Source organism: Anolis sagrei, chromosome 3, assembly GCF_037176765.1.
Source record: "Anolis sagrei isolate rAnoSag1 chromosome 3, rAnoSag1.mat, whole genome shotgun sequence".
In the NCBI taxonomy this organism is placed as follows: domain Eukaryota; kingdom Metazoa; phylum Chordata; class Lepidosauria; order Squamata; family Dactyloidae; genus Anolis; species Anolis sagrei.
The window spans coordinates 248,844,008-248,865,352 of NC_090023.1; the positions used below are offsets into that span (position 1 = coordinate 248,844,008).

General features: G+C 35.7%; 1 protein-coding gene across 1 annotated transcript in view; it reads right to left on the minus strand.

Moving 5' to 3' along the window:
- Positions 1 to 21,345, minus strand: part of SI (sucrase-isomaltase) — a 182,956-nt gene that overhangs the window by 16,998 nt on the left and 144,613 nt on the right. The window contains exons 41-59 of the mRNA XM_060767585.2: positions 20,547 to 20,695; positions 17,519 to 17,603; positions 17,353 to 17,409; positions 14,812 to 14,936; positions 13,405 to 13,493; positions 12,800 to 12,849; positions 12,138 to 12,311; positions 10,080 to 10,232; positions 9,425 to 9,631; positions 8,446 to 8,600; positions 8,082 to 8,250; positions 7,014 to 7,110; positions 6,799 to 6,911; positions 6,367 to 6,492; positions 3,572 to 3,700; positions 2,850 to 2,960; positions 2,576 to 2,638; positions 2,003 to 2,119; positions 1,297 to 1,381 (exon numbers count right to left, since the gene is read on the minus strand). Of these exons, the coding sequence (XP_060623568.2) occupies positions 1,297 to 1,381; positions 2,003 to 2,119; positions 2,576 to 2,638; positions 2,850 to 2,960; positions 3,572 to 3,700; positions 6,367 to 6,492; positions 6,799 to 6,911; positions 7,014 to 7,110; positions 8,082 to 8,250; positions 8,446 to 8,600; positions 9,425 to 9,631; positions 10,080 to 10,232; positions 12,138 to 12,311; positions 12,800 to 12,849; positions 13,405 to 13,493; positions 14,812 to 14,936; positions 17,353 to 17,409; positions 17,519 to 17,603; positions 20,547 to 20,695 (2,254 nt within the window). The remainder of the gene's footprint in view (positions 1 to 1,296; positions 1,382 to 2,002; positions 2,120 to 2,575; positions 2,639 to 2,849; positions 2,961 to 3,571; positions 3,701 to 6,366; positions 6,493 to 6,798; positions 6,912 to 7,013; positions 7,111 to 8,081; positions 8,251 to 8,445; positions 8,601 to 9,424; positions 9,632 to 10,079; positions 10,233 to 12,137; positions 12,312 to 12,799; positions 12,850 to 13,404; positions 13,494 to 14,811; positions 14,937 to 17,352; positions 17,410 to 17,518; positions 17,604 to 20,546; positions 20,696 to 21,345) is intronic.

The window sequence follows — 21,345 nt, forward strand, 5'->3', positions numbered from 1 at the left end:
TATTTATGCTGGCCTAGTTAAACCAAACCACTCCATCTAGCCCCTAATAACAGTATAGGGTAGGCGAAAAAACCCCCCAGAACATGAGAGGCAAAAAATTCCTACCCGGCTCCAACGGGCAACCAATTATACTGTCAACGGGCGGGAGTGGCGGGCCGACAGTCAGACAAGACTGAAGGAGGGGAGCTGGCTCACGAGGTAAGCCAGCCCCCGCCCCTTTTCCAGGAGGTTCTAACTGGAACCTCCCATTCTCTCCCTTCAGGGGGTGGGGCAAATCGCTCTCCCCACCAACTGTGTTGGTGTGGAGAGTCCCTTCCATATAGCAACGGCAGCAAGACTAGTATTAGCAAGCAAGTGGAAAAACGAGGAGATCCCAACGATAGACGAAGGGAGACTAAAATTAATGGACATAATGAATATGGACACATTGACGCAATATTTGAGATCCAAACAGAGGACTGGAGGCAGTAAAACAGACTGGTCTCCAATCAGGGAGTACTTAGAAGAGAATTAAGAACTGATATAGTAACAGGAAGAAATAAAAGAAGACAGAAGATAATCACAGTAGAAGATACACTAAATACTAACAAAGCTATAGGGGACATAATAAGTAAATAAAAGTACTAACACACTCCACGTCCCACTTGCCAAACCCCGCACAACCCACCCGTTTCCCTTTAGAAGAGTTCTACCCTACCCTACCCAGCCCCTTGCTCACACCCTCCCCACCCTAGTTGATAGGACACCCAACTTCCCTATCCCATCTTCCCCTTCACTCCCTATTTGCTTCTTTTTAATTAAAACAATATGTCAATGATCAACATCTTATTGATGTACTGTTACTAGAAAACCTCAATAAAAATTATAGAAAAAGAAAAAAGGAAGACCACATTACACATGGATATACTCAATTAAGGAAACAAACCATGGCTCTGAATCTGTAAGACCTGAATAAGATGACTTGGAGGGCACTTGTTTATAGGATCACAATAAATTGAAGTCAGGAGACAACAACAACGCTTCATTATTTATTTATAGAAAGTAATGGTTTTGATTCATAAAGGTTATTATGGTAAGACTATGGTATTTCCATCATTGTGATCAGAGTTCACAAACTTTTTGTCACTAGATTTCTCTTGGTCAAACTATTTTTAATGAAAGATGCCTTGCAAAAAACAATTATTTGAATGCTTTTGATACAAAATAAATAAATAGAATCAAGAAATAAAGTCAGTTTTCTATGGAGCTTAATTAGGAGCTGGACTAGGCACTATGTATTTAAGAACATTGTTTTACCTGGCATATATGGAGGATAATTTAAATCTGGATCTCTACAGCCACCAATAGCTCCATCAATGAAATTGGATGGTTCATTCATGTCCTGTAGAATATATGAAAAACCAAAATATGAACAAATTATAAACATTAACAAGCCATATTGTTCATTGCTTCCAATATTTGAACAATGATAAATTATATAATCAATTTCAAGATATGAATGCATACATTTATTTTTGAATACACATGCTTGGCTGCCATAAAGAACCTCAAAATACTTACAAGTCATAATATATATCATAAAACATCACCAGTTTATCAACCACAGCGTACATGCTCAAAATCAACGCATCAATAACCTCAATCATTTATTAAAATAAAAAATCTAATAAATATCAGGTAGTGACTTTACTTTTCTGGAATTATTGTAATATATATCAATAAATCCTATCCTGATGACCTTTGAGATGAACCCTAGAGAAACATTTTATTTATCTTGGCTTGTACTTGAACAACAATTGGGACCATCATCAAAGTATTTCTATTTGGTTTTAATGGATAATTGTTGTTTAGCCCACCACATTGTTGATTATGCTTTAGACATTGTAAATTATGCTATATGCTTTTTATTCCAATTTTCCTGATTTTTTTCTTATAATATTATAATAATATTTTTGGTAAAACAAAAAAGAAAGAAAGAAATAGAATGTTGCATGACACTTACAGTCCATAGGCCATCAAATTGTAGAACATTGGCATAGTAATTTTCTATTTCTTCTTGCCACCACTGTGCAGTGGAATTGCGGAAATAATCGGGGAAAGCAACATCAGCTCGGCAGCACTAATTGTGATAGAGAAAACAAAATAATTTTTTTAAAAAGTTTCACACTTCTGCACAGCTTTCAGAGTGCTTTACAAAATAAGATGCAGTGCATATTTTGATTATGCATCTAATATATTACTAAAATAATTTTTGTTGAGATATTTTTTAGCATTCAAAGAAATTTGTGCAAATCAAGAATCAGTATTTAGGAGGGACTCTTCTCATAATCATCTATCCTACCCTACAAGACAGGATAAGGATCTAGAGTATGGGGTCACTTCCTAGCTCCAAGTGATCCTGGATGAAATACATTTTTGATCCATTTCATGTCTTTGTTAGTTTGATGGATGACATTTACTAGGATGTAGATGGGGAGTTACTGCTTGTTAGTTATGCTGTGTCTTTGGTTCATATGTGGTTCTGAAAAAATAATGTTGAAGGCAATCAATGTGATACTTCCCAAAATGTACATACTGCAAGTTGTTCTTCCAAGCTTGAGTCTTCAGGATATGTTACATTAGGATAATCTGGCCACACCTAGTTGGAAAAGAGACAAAGAAAACCAGGCATGAAGAATAGAAGAACTAGTCTACTGCTTTAGATTCTGGAAAGCTAATTCAAGGCAGAAGGACACTCATATGTAGAAAACCTGGTTCTGCACATCTCTCATCATTCTAGTCATCTTCTTCTACACAACAAATAATTGGTATTTTGGAGTCACATTGAACATTACAATTTGCAATAGTACCTTAGCCCAAGCGATGTCTGTGCTATTAGGCCATGTAATGAAGACCTTGTTCTGCAAACCTTTTGTAAATGTCTCATATGATTCGCTTTCATTGCCGGAAATTGCTGGATCCTATAATGGAAACAACACACTTTTACCTTTACAATCGATCAGAAGATATGTCTTTCTTTTCAGAAATCTGACAAGTCAAAAATACATGCAAAATGCAAACACAAAATATAGCGTAAACAAATGGACTGTTCATTAAATTTTGTTCTTTATTAATAATAAACATGCACAAGAAAATTATCACCTTAATTAAGTGGCCAGCAAGATTAATTTTGTGGCTCCTAATTCCATCCCCACCTCCCAATTTCCTATTTCCAATTCCTGTTTTTGTTTGCTGGGTTCTTTGTTTCAGCATTTCTGATTTTAGTTCCTTTGTTTGTTTGGCAGTCCACATAGTCCCCAAAGTTTCCCAGGATAAAGAAAAAAAGTCTCAATATGAGATTATAGGGGTCTAATATGAGAAGGCATCAAACAACCTGTTGAGCTACACAGATATTTGCTCAGACTAAGCAGTATAGCCACCTGTGTCTGAATGTGCACTTGTATGCACACATATCACAAGAAGATACAGATACACAGAGATAAGAAAAGCAAGCCTGCTAATATTAAGAATGCAAAATGTATCATACTAGAATGTTTTATGGTGAAAACTAAGGAAAGAAGGATCCACTAACCAGGATGATGATGAATCTTGAACCATCTGCTTTTATTTCATTGATAAAATCAGGAAGATCACTGAAGTCTTTGCTAAGAGTAAAATCTAGCTTCCTTTCCATGTAATCAATATCTGTATATTGTACATCCTGTATTAAAATAAAAATGGTGTGACAGTGAAGTCACAAACACACATACAGAAATTTAAAACAAAATTCAGTTCTTTACAGCGATAAAAGCAGAACTTGAAAGTGTTACTAGTTTTGACTACAGCTCTCGAATCTGGGGACTAGCATATTTAGAAACCTGTGGATTCCAGAAATGATGGCGGTGGTAATGATAATGCAATGACATCAAGATATTGTAAGATTTTTTTTTTAGGTGGGGGGTGCTATTGGCCCCACCTCCTTTGTAGGTGTGGTTGGTGGTTATGAGAGACAGAGTCTTCTCAATGGTGGCCCTCAGCTCTGGAACTCCCTCCCTAGAGGCATCAGATTAGCTCCCTCCCTCCCAACTTTAGGAAAAAATAAATACTTGGATGTGGGATCAAGCTTTTGGATAATTGATTAGTGCAGTGTGTGAATATGGAATGGTGCAATGATAACTGGAATGACCTGGACTATGATATTGGATTATGTGAATTTAATAATTTTAATGTTGAAATGTTTTTAGCACATTTTTAATGTATATGTTTTTATTTGCTGGATAGGTATTGTAAGTATTGTTTGGCATCAAATTGTGCCTTTGTGTGTGCCACTCTAAGTCCCCTTCGGGGTTGAGAAGGGCGGGATATAAATATGGAAAATAAACAAATAATCCCCCCCCCCCATTATAATTTGAAATACATGACCCAGTAATTGACCCAGGTAAATACAAAGTAGAATGGGATTTCCCCAACCCCATATATTTGGATAAGTCTGCATTTCTACATCTTTACTGTTATACATTTAACCTGCATATACTTTTTATGATAGGTAACAGCCTTAAAACTCACAGATATCAATGCAAAATGCAAAACATGCCAGTCTTACAGGCAAGATTAGATTGAGCAGTAAAAAGTATCAGTGACTTATATATTCTACCAATAGTGACTTTAAAAATGAAGTTGTCATTTCTGATGTTGTTGATTGGAACAAGGTTTGAGCTACAGAGGAACCAAAATGTTATATTCCCACATAGTTAATTATAGGCACAGTACATTGCAATTAGGCTTTATCAATGTTAAATATTAGATAACTACATTTATGGGTCACGGCAACCTCATTGAAAAAAATATTACTGTGTAAGGCCCATCAGTTTCTTTCTTTGTTATTACTGCATATCAGGAAAAAAATCCTTATCTCTCATAACCATTCATTCATGAGTGCCGTTTTGCTAGGATCAATATAGCACTTATGAACAAAGGGCGGTAAGAGATAAGAAAAATTCACTTTCAATTTAGTTTTCTAATTTAATTCTATAGCCCTGTATTAAAGTAACACTGAATTGGCTCCAAACAGGTAAAGATTAATTCAAACTGTTCCACAAAATACAATGTAAAAATCATATTAGATATATATCCTGTAATATAAATTCTACTATAATACTTATAGTTATGCTTGTGCAAATTCTAGAAGAAGCGTGGATTTAGTTTTTTACCATGTACAAAATTAAAGAGTGAAGTATAAAATAGCCTTGTGTATGCTGAACTATTTCTTCCAATTCAACCTATTTTACACAGGCATGTTTATGTGCAAGCTTTATAATTCAAATCTGTAGTTGCCTCAATTCTTACTAGATCTCTCCCACTGCCATCATTACATGAAATTTGTAAGATGCCTCAAGTCCCACTAGAGGGGGAAAGGGAGGGGGGTATAAATTAATAAAAGAATATGGCAAGCTAGTGAGTAGAAACTGGAACAAGTCTAATGGAAACTAAAACCAATGCACAGGTAAGCTTTGGCCATAATTTAAATGAGTTACCGCTCTACAGATTGTCTCAGCATGAGGCACAGATACATAACTCAGGGGACATGGTGTGCTAATGCAAGCAGAGAACATCAAATGAGAAGGAAATTAAAGAAACCATTATCTGCCATCTGAAGATGAGGGCTCTCTATGGGAAAGATAGGCTTAAAAGCGTAAACTTTCCCTAAGACTGGATCTTGTCCTGTGCCATAGCACCCAAATATGTGATAAAAAGAAGGAATAATTCCAACAAAATTAAAGGGGCATATATTAACAGTCAGAAATAATTGTTAATCCAGAAGGGAGTTACAACATTTTAAGATAGTCATCATATCAGATATAACCATCTCACATAAGTAAGCCTAACAATTCAGGGCAGGAAGACAGAAATCCATCTGAATTCACAATTCCTTGAGGACAGAGCACACCTAAATTTATGCTTCCAGGTGGACCAGAGGGAAGCCTACAACAGTCATTCAGGTGCCTCCTCATTGGCTGCTTCTTTCTAGGTACAAGTTATAACCAGGAAAGAAGAATCCAAGCCAGAAGAAGAAGACAGTACTTTGATATATCATCATCATCATCTTGTAAAAAGGCTCTGTTTATTTATACAAAGTTTTGATATGTATGCTATTTACATTTTGTTCAGGAAATAATCAATAATAAAATGCTATCATCAATATTATAATTTCTTATTGTTATTATATTTCTAATTGTAAAACATTTTTAAATTCCCATTTGAATAAAAAGAATGACATTATAACAAATTCCGGTCTGGCTGTGCTTATAAGTATTTCTTTTTTACTTACAGGTTTATTGACCATAGTAAAAAAAAAAACAGGTTTTTTTGCTCTTCCAAGAAACTTACATAGGGTATTTTAGCAGCTCTCATTGCATTATACAAATCACGGACTTCAGAAGTATTTTTGTATCCATAGCGGCAAAGCTGGAATCCCAAGGCCCAATAAGGTGGCATGACAGGTCGACCAATAAGCTACAATGCAATATTTTTTGAAAAGAATCAGAAAAGGAAATGTAAAGGAAATCAAGAAATCTAGTGTTTCTAATCCAGCAAGATATGGATGCAGTTGATAGTATGAACATAGGCACATGCATCTACCCTATTATTCAAGTTTAACATGAATAGATCAGCAAATTTGTTTAAGATCAAATTACTATGATGTATTTACTGACATGTGTATGTACTGTTACATTGATAATATTAATGGAAGACAGGGTTCAGAGCACAGTCTTCTTTGCTGGATCAGGGCATGTAAATGAAATACTTTATCTGACTTACTCTGGTGTATTCTTGAACAACTTCTTCTGGATTTGGTCCTAAAACCATATAGAAGTCCAGAATTCCTCCAATTGTGCGATATGTGAGGGCAGGTGTTGGTTGGAAGGTGACATCTGAAAAATCCAGAAAACAGGGTTAGGACTTAATCATGGTTTGAGTTTTATTATCAATAAATGAAATTCTGTTTGGAATAGATATAGATGCCATTCTTTTACCCATAGCATTACTGTTCAGCAAAAGAACTCCATGAGCACTTCCATCATTTTCCATTCCCATGTAGAAGGGGTGGAAACCATATGAATTCAGTTTGTACTATTTTAAAAACACACAAAAACACACCAATATCAGATAAATAAAGGTTACAAGAACACAGATAAATAAACTTCTTGGCAACTGGCAAATTAATGAACACAATATTTTAAAACTCAAACTGTACAGGTTATTATTTGATTAGACAACAAGATTATTGTACAAGTTCTAGATTTCATCTAGTACTATCAAGATTTTTTAAAGTAAAGGTATATATATTTACTAGACATGTAACAACAATAATAGATCTCTCAGCAATTGAATATTCTGTAAATATTATTTACATAGCAAATCTTTAAATACAACAGACCACAACATTTAACGGTTTCTAACATTCGATTTTTCTGCAGTTTTATAGGCTTCATTCACTCAGGAAATTGTATCCAAATATATTACTAAAGTACAACATTTATAGCTGTTTTCAATTTGAATGGGATGCCATACAAATCTTTTAGTGTTTTGCACGTGAAACAATTTTGATGCTGTTTGAAGCAAGCAGAAATGAACCAAACTGTTCAACTGAAAAGAGTGCTCAAAATAATGGAGTTCCTACAGGAACTGCCTTGACAGTGCCTACTTTGGTAAATGTCTGAACTCACAAAAGTCAAATTATTGTGAGCACAGCACCCTTTGCATCTTCACAGCCATTGTTTCCAATTTCTAAGATACATGATCATTGGGTCAGTTAGACAATGGTCTAATACTCAAGATAAAGATTGATTCAAGAGACCTTATTCTGATAGCCAACTCAGGAACATTGTTAGCATTATCACTATATGTCATCTTAATAGAGTAAATAAAAGTATTTTGCATTCCTAAGCTTATCTTTTTCATTTAAAATGCACCTGGCACATTGTAAAACATTCTAAGGATATTTAGCTGATTAAAAAGGTTCACTCTAATTTCCAAGCTCAAATTATCACAGATCAAGAAAGTAACTGAATGGTGAAAAGAAAGGAAAACACTCTGCTTACACCAGGAGGTTGGTCTTTCGTGAACATTCCCCAAGTCTCCCAATTCATATCTCTCCGGAATCTAGTGTGTTCAGTTTCTCCAAATCCGTATACATACTGTGATGGTAGGAGTGTAGAAATCTGAATGAACATGTCACTGAAAGTGAAGCCTGGGACCTGAGAATTCCAGCTACAAGAAAAGATTTATTATTATTGGATGGCGCACACAATACCACATATATGTAAGATATTAGAACTTGAGATAACCCATTCTTTTCCTGATGATACATTTTTGTCATAAGTAGGAAGGTGGCCTTGAGCTCATTTTGTTTTCCAGATAATCGATGTTAAATTTGATCAATCAAAAAATAAAGATTTTACTTACATAATTCTGTCAGTACTTTTCCGTTTGATCTGTATACCAAATGGATTGTTGACGATTTCTACTTGATAGAGCCGATTAGCATCTGTACTTTCAGGGTTGTTTGGGGTGAAGAGGGGGACTGGAACTTCATATCTTTTATTGTTGGGATCATAGATCTGGGGACAAGACGTTAGTCTTCAGTGGTTGTAAACTGTGGTGTATAACTATGTTTTTCTTCTGATATCACATGGGCTTTCAGTAAATAATATTGAAGAATATTGAAAAGAATGATACAATCCCTGCAACACTTGAAGCAATATAGAGGAGAATATTAAATAACCAAAAAAAATCACAGTCTGCAAGTTCCAGACTTTTCTGAATGAAAACATGCACCTGGGCAAGTGGACCACAGCATTTTCTGTGTATAGTTGTTCACTGAAAATAGTATTTTCTGAGAAAAAAAGACATCTCTACATCAAATAATCTGCTTCCCGTGTAGAAAATTATGTTTCTAAAGAATAAACTGCAACAAAAACACACCCTCACATGATTTATATAGCACAGAATAAATCTTGAACTCTCAATAGTCTTTCAAATTACTTTCTCAGAAAGAAGACAAAAGTAGTAATGTTAATTTCTTATTTGTGTGCACACGTGCACACACACACACACATATATGAAAACACACATCATATATATATGAAAACACACATCATATATATATGAAAACATCCATAGTTCAATGTATGTCAAGCATTACTGTTCCAATGGGAATGCCAGGAAGTATGTCTGCCCTTTGCTGATCAGAAACATGATCAAAATTTAACACCTGCCTACTGAGGCCACACTTTCACAGTTTTCTGAGTACATACAAATAATGACACATTTTGATTATTTTCAAACTTTACACATGTTGTGTGGACAATGCCACCATAATATTCTATGGCTTCCAGACATCAGATTCTAAGAGGAAAATGTATCTTGAGAGGCTACAGTTTACCTTAAACTGAAGCATGTCATTGTAATGATATGTCACTTCCAAACGAAGCAGGTCCACTGCTGGTGACCTAGAACCATATGGGTTAGGGAAGTCAGTGTTCCTATGGAGATCAGCTGTTAAGCCCACAGCAGTAGTTTGAATATTACTGGCAGTATACCCATATTTACTGGGATAATAACAGTGTGGCACTCTAGGAGTAGAAACAACCTGAAAAACAATAAGAAATGACAAATTTATCTCTTTATGATTTAAATACATTTAGTCAATTGCAAATTTAGGCCTATGCTTTTATATCATTGTAAATTTACTCTGTTTAAATAGCAAAACCAACAACAGTATCTAAATTTCTAAAGTCCTCTCTATTTTCTATAGTGCATTTCTCTTTCTCAAGTTTGATCTAAGCAAAGCAGAATTGTAAGACCACTTGCTTTGATCTGGACATTGTATTCTTGTTGCTTCAGCCATTGATTTTATGGGCTGTCAAAGCAAGGAATGCCAAAAATGAGTAGTCAATTGTGTTTGGTTATTCTGAGAAATTTCATTCTTTATAGGTCAAATCCCTATCCTGTTTTTATCTGCCTAAAACTGGGAGGAATTACTCCCCTGCTGTCTATTATATTTATATAGGCCTTTTCACCATTTCCTTCTTGCTCACCTCCCAGATGCACCCACGAGCTTCACAAGTGCTTTGTGTTGGTTCTGGGTATGGATGACAGTTAAATTTGTCTGTATCTTGAATTTTCTCTGGTTCCCAGCTCAGTGTATATTCTTGCCCAACTGCAAGTTGCAAGCCTGTAATATGCAAGACCTTTGAAAATAATATTAATAATAAAAATACTTACTTTCATATAAATGCATACCTTAAATCGTGCACTACTTTGATTAAAGATTATATACAAATTAAGATTTGGATTGTCACATGTTCTTTATATGAAGGATGTCCTTATTTGAGAGCCAGAAAGTGTGTCCCTTGTAGAATTGGCAGACCCCTTTTATTGGAAAGGATTTCCCCTATTTAAATATTGAAAATATTTTATTCTTACATCGACTGAACAAAATGTAAAAAAGAAAGTACTGTATTTTGGAGTCTTTGTTTACATATTTTAATTTTACAAAAATTAGATGGTTAAAGTAACTGAAATCACTAATTTCATTTGATATTTATACACAAAACAATCTTGTTTATAGCTACTTGCATGTGATGCATTTAGATTGTTTTGACATCCTGGCAACACTAAGTAAGAATTTTAATATCCTTGCTGAACAACATGGGCCAAAGCTGCTTCACATGGTCTTAAACCTTTAACCACAGGTTGATCTGAATTCGTCTCCAGGAAACAGAGCAAATTGAGATTTGGACCCATGTAAATACGTAATTGGGGAGTTTGAATGCCCCAAGGACACAGGACAGCACCCAGTGGCACATGGAGTGATGCTCGCCAGATTAATAAAGCAACCGGAGAAGGATGGTGAAAAAGAGGGGATGACCCCTCCTCTCCTACCTCCCACTTCAGTTTTTCCCCGGTGAACATGATTCCAGGTGATGAGCAACGGGCACGATATAGGTTGTGCCCACTGGTTGCTGCAATGAGAAGAATGGGAGTGAGTGATAAGGGTGGGTTTGGTGCTGCTTGAGAATCAGAAATCCACCCAACTTCTACAGCAACCAGGAGTGGAGCTGGTGTAAACCAACCCTAGGGCCAATCCAATGTTTGCCATTCCAGATTGGCCCCCAGGATAACTGCTCAGTGTAGAACTGCCTCATGTTTTGCCAAGAACTTGTACCGGGATTGTGGCACAGCTGGCTGAGTGTCAGCTGCATTAAGATCACTCTAACCAAAAGGTCATGAGTTCGAAACCAGCCCGGGTTGGAGTGGGTTTCCAACCAATTGTGTAACCTGTTGTCAACCTTTGCAACCCAAAAGACAGTTGCATCTGTCAAGTAGGAAAATTAGGTACCACCTTAAAGTGTGGGGAGGCTAAATTAACTAATTTATGAGGCCATAAAGAAGACTCCAGCAAGCACTCCAGCAAAAAGCATGCGGCAAATGCGGAAGTACTTCATCGGTGTCGAAGATAGACAATGAAAGCGACAGCTTCCCTGGCGGCCAGAAAAAGTTAAATAGCCTCTGTGTATGTCTGTATATGTTGTATGTCAAAATTGGCATTGAATGTTTGCCATATATATGTACACTGTAATCCGCCCTGAGTCCCCTGCGGGGTGAGAAGGGCAGAATATAAAAGATCTAAATAAATAAATTAATTAATTAAAAAGAGTTCACACAAGCTGTGGAAATTTTCCAAGAACTGCTTTAATTCATGATTTTTTTTTATTTCTAAGTGGTTAAGAACACCAAATTATGATTTCATATGGGAAATTGTCAAATTTGTGACCTATTCAAAATGTTCAAATATTACAAAGTCAGGCTAGTGATTCTGTGGAATGCGATGTGTTGATTGACACCAATTAGATTTCAAGAAAAAAATGGAAAATAAAAATTTTGGTGACCATGATGGTTTTGAGCTACTTAAAGGATCAGAGATAGCATGTTTCGGAATAACTTTCAATATTTGAGAAACAATGGAAAGAGGGGCCAATATATTCATACCTTCTTTGTGAATGTCACAAGAGCACTGAGTTGGGCAATGTCATAAACCAGAAGCTAGGTTAGATAGATGGCATTCACGATGATAATATTGCTATTTTTCTTACCTGAGATGAAACATTATAAGATGTGTTGTGACTGGATGGAACTTTTTCACCATTCTGAAGTACTATAACATCAGGAATGATAGTGGATACTACTCCAAGGATTTTAATTTCACCAAATTTTAAGTTGTTTGGATCAAAATATCTCTGGTGGGCAATACCAATGTTCAAGACATTCTGAAAAAAAAAATCCCCATAATATTATCAGTTACAATGTTACAATGTAAATTGTTGTTTTAATGTGACGTTTTAACTGAATGGTTTTAATCTTTTAATGTTTTTGTTTATTTATTGATGGTTTGTGTACATGGTGCATCAAATTGTTGCCTTTATAAGGCTGCCCTAAGTCACCTTCGGGGTTGAGAAGGAAGGGATATAAGTGTTGTAAATAAATAAATACTTAATACAACCACTTGCCTCAGTCTCCATTTCATTCCAATCCCCTTATCTGTGAAATTTATTCCAAAAGACACAGAACTGCTCTGGTGAGGAAACAGCATTGAATGGAACAGTACTGCAATATCACCGATGAAACCTACATCATGATGGCTTCTATAAAATGGTTGGCATTTAAAACAATCTTAGTGCATTCAATGTGAATCAACTTAAGTGACATCTGATTCAAGTTCGGTTTCTTTAAGTTGCTTGAGGTACGTTGTACATACCTGACTGGCATTAAAGGTATGCAGAAGATAAAGACCTTTCTCATATGCATCTGTAAAAAGAAAATAACAACATAACAATGTTGTGAATATGGTCTCCTCATTGTTATTGTGAACCTTTGGTGTGAAAATAGCTAATTAATATTCTATACTGTATATTGTTGTGTATACTAGACAAAACTAGAGAAAAAAATCCAGTTAAAATCTGGTTTCTGCCTGCTGCAGAATTCTGGGGTTTGTAGTTTAGTGAGGCTGTTAAAGTCTCCTCCCTAAACTACAAATCCCAGAATTCTGCAGAAGGTAGAAACTGGATTTTAAGTTATTTTTTTCTCTAGTGTGATGAAGTGGTAAATCACATGGGGTAGAGTGTGGTATATTGATCTATGTTGGAAACCGCAGAAGTATCTCCAATTTTCATTCTGGTTTTGCCCACTTATGTCTGAGATTGCAGAAATGACATAGCCCAACTGATTATTTTTTAGGAAATGCAGCCCTCAGGTTTGGGGAAGGGGACTTTATTTGTATCACAATAGTATTTTAAGTCTTTATTTATATTACTTATACAAAACCCCAATAGAATTTTTCAGTGTAACATTTATTACACTTACCAATTGTTGTTCCATCATCCCAGTACAGAAGTCCCTGTGCAGCCCCATTATCATCCAAAGCTACTGTAAGACCCATCATATTTTTTCGGCTAAAAAGAAAATGGAAATAATTAAGAGTCAATGTTCTGTCATAAATGAGACAAGAAATGCATGTATTTAAATCTACTGAAACCTAGTCATCAATGTAAGGAGGCCTCTTTAAGTTAAAACAGCCCCTGTTGGGAATATTTGGGGGGGGGGGGGTATGCTATTTAAGGTGTGTTTACCCCTGTTGCTACCGGTGCATAGCTGAAACATTCTCAGCCTATAACAATGTACTTATGGGTTGCTTCAGGACCAGGTAGAAAAGATAAACCTGTTCCCACCTCATAGAGGTTTTTTTTTTTTTTTTTTTTTGCTCACCCTACACTGTTCCGAGGTTCTGGGAAACTGGCTCAGGGTGCAGCTTTAAATGGGTTGTCCTGTGGGTAGCAGGAATGGAAATTACATCTCGGTGTGCATCTAAAGCACCCTGTTGTGATGAAGTCCAAGGGCTACCAAGGTGGGAGGAGAATGGAAATGGCCTTGAAGCTGCCAGAGAATTCTGATTTTGCTGAAGCCTCGTGGCTTGAGGTTGGAATGCTCAAGGCAGCTTTCCTGAGCAGTTACTCTGGGAACACTTAGGTGGAATTGTGCTCAGAGAACACAGGCATCTCGCCCAAGTTAACTGAGGAGTATGTCTGGGAGAGCCTACTGCCTCAGTTTATCCAGCATCAAATATATCCCCACTTTGAGCTATTGTAGTTCATGAAGAAAATTTGAATAGGTAACAATTAATAAAGTTGCCCTAGTTTTTTTCATATAGTTGTCTGGTCTCATTATTTAATTTATAGGTGAGCAGTTGATTAAAAATGTCTCTCTTGGAATCTCTAGATGTAACTCTATGGTCAACTTCCACTAGATAAAAAACTAGCAAATTATTTAATTAGTATAGGTTGTTTTTTTTCATTTTCATGCAGCCACTATGTTCCTAACACCAGCAGATGTGATTGGTTCACTCTACATGTAATAAGATTTATTTTCAATTGTTGTGATCAAGAAATATTAGGTGTGTGCAAAATGGGACAGAATTATGTTCTGTTTTCATTCTGTTTTTGTGTGCCCCACTCTCCAGTTCTGGTTTCTTCCTAAAACGGAAACTGAACTCAGGGTTCTGAATTACAAATCTGAATGCCCCCCCCCCCCAATTATCCCAGAATGTTCCCAAAAACAGAACCGAGGGCAGCTGAAATTCAAAATGAAAACAGAATGAAACGGAATGGTTTTGCACACCCCAATAAATATCTATCTCCTCTTCATTCTAATTTACCCACCCCCATCCCATCACTCTAACCATTATGTATATATTCCAAACAGATCTGACTGTACCTGGCCTGGGTATTCAAAGCAGGGATTTGCCATGAAATAATGTTGCCTCCTCTGAGATGAAGGTTGATGTGCTCAAGGGGAGTTTGTAAGTTAAGGAATCCTTTTCTTATTCCTTCAACTTCATCCTAATGATAAAAAAACAAGTGTGCAGTTTTGTTTTTAAACATGAAAGTGTGTGTCCTTCATAGTTAGGTACAAGCAAAACTAAATATTAAAAGCTCCCATCCTGTGGTGATTACAGCAAACTACAATAGATACAATTAAGGCAAAAATAATTGGATTCTCTTCTCAGCTGCTCACTTTGGTGTCTTTTTCCTTGCCACAGACAGATTGTTGCTGGCCTCATGTGAAAGTCGGGTGCATTTGATTCCCATAAGAATTAATAGGACTTTCAAATTTAGTAACTTGGAGAATGGTTTAAATGAGCAAATCATAAAAAGGGACCATTTTGTTCCTCAACTGCTACTGCTTAGTTTTTAAGTAGGTCAATGTTTTCTAGACCAGATTTTCTAAGATATGATAAATATATACTGATAAAAGTATATTCAAGTAGAGTACTAAATAGAACTAATGTTAGCTATGACTATGTGTTTCATTTGTATCAATCTGCTTTAGATTTTACAGAAACAACAGTCACAGGTTACATTTAAAAGTGTATAGTCTATGCACATCCATGAAATAGTTTTTCACGTAAAAAAATATATCAGAATATGTGCGCTACACACGTTTGTAACTGTACATGGATACAGTTACTCACATGCAGCACTTTCTTTATTTAGCTTGTAGTTCCAGCATCCAAACTTCTTGTTCAATAAATGGTAGGAAAAAAAATCTGAGTGTTTTTCAGCATTTTTTTAAATCCCCCAAATTGCAACAATTGTGAGCCAAACTCAGAAATATCAAGAAACTTGCAGAGGGAAAAAAAGATCCACAAAGTCTCTCAGCCCATCTAAGCTATGTTTGAGCCTCAAATTATATTCAGTACTAGGGAAAAAAAACATGATAACATTAAAAGCCAGTTTTGATATGTTCTGGCACGTTGTTGATTTTGTGTATCTATGTGAGTGTGCAGATAATTCAGAAAGTCTCATAACCTTTTAGCCAATGGTGAATTAATCTGAGCAGAGTTTGCCAGTCACTAATTTTAACCCAGTCTGGGTCTTTTCTACACAGAAGAGTGAAAAATAAATAAATGCAACATGTTAAATAATTGTATGATTCTTTTGTTCACTGATAAACTTCACTTAGGCACTTGCTGCAGTTGTATGCCATGTTATGGCTCTTTTGCCCATGTTTTTCTACTCTTGTCAATTACACCATAATAATAGTGTGTGCACATTTGGGTTTCTGTGTGTCCTCTGAAAATTGTAACAAGACTTTTTATGTTGACCTTGTGGGATTCATCATTATTAAATATTTACAGTGGTGAAAAATCAGGTAATACAGCTGTAGTCAGAGGTGACTTTGCCATATCAGAAAATACTTCTTATACAAGTCAAAAACCTGAGGCAACTTAAGCTGAGGCCACCATTCTTTATGAGGATGTTAAAGCACAATTACAGAACGATAGAAGTGCCCTTGGATGGAGTTCACCACAAGACATTATGTTTCTCCCATAATCACACTGCATTTGAATAATTATTGTATAACCTCCTTTGAGCTGCTTTATGTCTTAATAAAGAGATAAAGGTGAGAAATAGTAGTAGGAGTAGCAGTAGCAGTAGCAGTAGCAGCAGCAGCAGCAGTAGTAGTAGTAAGTAGTAAGGGGCTTTCTGAAGTACCAGTACACTCTCTCACACACATAATCAGCAATATGGCAGAAGATAACAAAATTAGCTTGTGATGTTACCAATTTTTATTCAAGTACTGAACGTCATTTGAGTCTCAAATTTGGAGAGGTTCAGTGACTTCATAGATCATTGATGGGGAAACACTTGTCAATGAATCCATTATTGTTGTTCTTGCATCACTTTTCCATATGTGACCTACAGCGATTCCAGTGTTGTGAAGCAAAAAAAGGTATTGTGGGAATGCTGCAATTGAGTTGTCACAAAAGAGGGAAGAAAAAATAGAGAAAACCACAGGGCATATGCACTGGGTAGGACATAAACTTATAGGAAGTGAGGCTATACGAAAGACTAATCACAGGAAATCACATCAATGAAGTACCAGTATTGTGCAACTGTGGTGAGGTGTGAAAGTGTTTGTTCTAACAATGGTATATTTCCCTTTGCTTAAAGAACATGATTGCAATGACACAATAGGGTGGTGTGATAAAGTCCTAAGAGACTCTGGAACATAACGAATATAGCACAGAAGGCTGCAATAGGTGGAAGGATCATTCTGAAATTAATACAACAACTTGGGCAAGCAGAATTCTTTCAACAGTGTATAAATTATCATGAGATACAATGACATGTAAAGTTCCTTCACATTCACCAATATATTTGAATTACATTTTTGTAATTCATATTTTGCAGGGCATTTTTACAAAGAAAGCCAATATCCATAGTGAAAAATAAATAGAAAAAAATAACTTACAGTGTAATAATTATACCAGCGGGCATCAGGAAAATAAGCATTCACTTCTGTAACATTCTGAAAATATTAATACACATGTTGATGTTACATAAATAGGGTTCTAAGGTTTGTTTGATATTTTTTAAAAATATGTTTGTATTTATTCATTTTATATATTGGTACTTACTGGATGCAGTGCAGGGCTAATAAGCAATGCAGGTCCCCAGAGAAACTGTTCATATATCTCCCATGTGACCTTATCATCTACAAATCTGAAAATAAACATAGCAAATTATTATCTAGTGTGAAAATGTCACCGGAAAAATATTGCCATGGATTACTGTACCTTGCAAAATTACAAAGGAACTGAGCTAAAGCCAGAAAAATGATTTTTGTTCTTGTGTCCTTAATCTACCTTTATCTTTTGCATCACTGAATTTGCTTAATGAATAGGCTTAAGTGTATGACATGGAAACCTGCCCCTCATCCTCTTCTTCACATTGCATGAGCTAGGAGAAATCAACTTTTTGTCATTTCTATTCTGTTGCAGAATGCTATTATTACATCCAAATTATATGGGAAAGGGCCAAAATCTATACATGGATGCCTTATTATTGGAAACAAACTAGGTTCAAAAAGTGAGTGCCTTTTTTTACCTTCACACAAACACACACACACAAACACACACGTGTGTTTAGATAAATAAACTCTCAAAATGTCTTCCTTAAAAATACATTGAACGGAGCCACTGTTGAGTTTTCAATAGCTTCTCTCACACTTGAAAAGTCTCTAAAGAAAGATTATCTCTCTTAGATATGCAACTGAATATGATGAAATGACTTGAGAATGTCTCAGAGGTTGAGGATAATACTATCAGAATACCACAGAAAGAGCCTAAATTCCCAGTAGGGTCAAGCAAGGCAGAGTGCTCATACTGGACCTACCAGACTAAGATGAATCCATTCTCTTCGGTTAGAAATGATTACTATATCAGCAAAAGTGTACAGATAGTTCTAGTGATGAGAATGACAAAGAAACTCTGGAAAATATGCTATTGTAGGAGATAACACTGGTTAAGAATTTCATAGATAATGACGATGGCACATTATCTAACTCTTCTGAATACTACATGGAAGAAAACAGTGTACACTCATTCTGACTTCCCATTATTTTGGAAACTCTATGATGACATGATATAAAATGAAACAAAGGGAAGTACTGAAAGATGAAAGGCTAGAAGTAACTCAATCCGCTACTAGAAAGAGATAAGGACAAAGATGAATATTTCTGTATTTAATTGTTTAATTAAACAACATTTACTCTAGTGTACTCCAATATATTTAAAAAGTCCAGAGTTGCACAGCACAATAAATATGACTTGGAAGCAAGTTTTTGGCAGAGAGATGCCTCCTGCCACAGTCTGTACAACAAGAGGAGGAGGGGTCCAGGAGAATGAGCTCCTGGACCCCTGACTGCATTGGAAGAAGACATGCCGCATTTGAAAAGTACAGTCTTTTAAACAATGCCAGCACTTTTTTACTTTTCACAAAAAATGCTAATAGGAGCAAGGAGAACTAGCTTTTCTTCTTTTCATTATCTATTTTTGGACTACAGTTTGCCTGAATTCTTCAGCTCCTTAAATCTGCCCTTTTTTTCTTTGGTGTGTGTCTTTGTGTGCATCAGCAAAGCATTTCATTATGCCTATTTTGAATTTCTTTCTTTCATTCATCTTTTCCTTCTTTTAGAAATTCCCTATATTGCTTAATTCAAAACCTTCTCAGTCTTGCTGATTTCTTGGTTTTAAGTTAATATTTCACCATCCCAAAGACCTGTCTTCTATTACTTATTTCTATTTTGAATGTACTGTTTACTACTTATGAAGCATACCACAGTATTAGCTATTCCCCAATGCAATTGTCAGTCTATGATACATTTTAAAACACCACCTATTTAATGTATAAGGAAAATCACAAGCAAAGTAAGGTTAGACTATGTTTCTTGGCAGGGGGTTGGACTGGATGGCCCATGAGGTCTCTTCCAACTCTATGATTCTAGGTGTAAAACTAGATATACTTATGAAACCATATTATCACATTTTACAAAAAAAGCTGATTTCAAATAACTGCTGAGAAAAGTTAATGAAACTGAAGATTAGAAGGAATTGACAGTGACAAAAGTTCAGCAGTGGAATCAATTCCACTGCACAGGTCTCCTCAAAAAGGGGCTGGAAGCTTCACATTGGGAATTCTTTAAATGAAAACCCTGAATTGAGGAGAGGGCTCAACCTGATTGCATATAGGGCTTATTCTGTGATTCTGTGTAATTGTATAATTCTATGTCAAAGAAAATGCAAAAGCAGAATTACATCTGAATACTAAAAAGACAAGATTAGCAACCATAGAACATTTTCATAACTTTTTAGTTGGTAAGGTATATATCAATGCTATTATTATTCTTTGGCTCAGACATCAATCAAAATACAAACTCTAGGTAGGAAACCAGAACACTTAGACTTTGAGATGTAGCTATGAAGTAACTAGACTAGAGCCTCAAGTGTAAAGATATCATGAGATATTAGAATTATCCATAACATATAATTTTTGATTTCTATGTATGAATTTGAAAGATGGGCAGTTATGAAAGCTGGGAAGAACATCAAGTCACCTGGAGGATAATTCTATAGATCACGTGAACTGCTTCTTGTAAAAATGTTTCTTGCAGAAATGATGATAATGCAGAATGAAAGAAGAATGTTACTGATTAAATAACTTTCAAATATATTCCATGGGACCAAGCAAAACCTGAGCAGGGGTTTTAATAACAAGATTTATTAGTGGTTTTTCATTCACTAAGTTATATTGTGAATGAGAAGACGTATTCACTAAGTAAATGTCAATGTAACAATACATAACAATGAGAGCTCCTAAGACCAGCACCTAAATCAATATATGCTAAGTCCATTCTCTATTTGTTTATGACCAACTGAAAGGACAGAAGTTGAGGGGAAAACATAATTGCATTGCTATTCATAAGGTTTGCACCATTAGGTCCAACAGCTTCATGTAAGTATGTTATCAAATATGTATATGTGAATGCATATGTAATCTTATTTGTGACTTCAAAAACTAAAATCATGCACAATGTTTTTGAGATGATAAAATGTTACCTAGTAAATTTTCCTGTCAAATGAAGTAGCTGAAATATTTAATACTTACTCATGCAGTAAGGGTCGCACAACTGTGTTACCATGGGCATGCGCTTCATACATCAGTGTATAAAGATAGGGAAGTAAAGTATATCTTGTGTTGAGCACATTTCTGGATATTTCTTGAAATTTCTCATCAAAGGCTACAGGATCTTGCCTCTTTAAAAGAAAAAGGAAAAGTCAATATAATTGTTGGGCCTTCAAAATTGTGTTAGTCACAAGTTATAGCAGTCATACAAAAAGTATTTTGATAGAACTTAGTTAAATATTTCCCCTCATTTCATGGAGTCATCTTTTCTTTGTGAATGACAATTGGGAGTACCAGTAAGGTCACACATCCCTCATGCCATGCCAGTCACTGGCTCTAGGAACAATGTTGCACTACGATACCATGCCATTTTCGGAAGACCATTCTCTTCCAGATTAGAAACACCACCAATAATCCATTCCACTTATAATAACAGAAAAATGATGTGGAATCCTCTGAGATATAGAGAAATCCTTTAGCATCTTTTCTTTCATGCTAAGTCAAATTCTTCACTCTAGGGATATAATGTTTTTACTGAAGTTCTTTGTAAATTGAGGAATGAGTCATTGCAGCAATTATCCTCCTCCTCCAAAAAAAAAAGCCTTCACAATTTGGGATGTATACTGCATCCAATTCACCTGTGTGTGTTTTTCCCATAGAAAACACTTTCTTCTATCCATGAAATGCCTTCACTGAGTAGAAAATGCAGTTTCTAAGAGTAGAAAATGCAGTTTCTAAGAAATGGTAGGCTGGACATTGGCTGATGACTATCCCGAGTCCC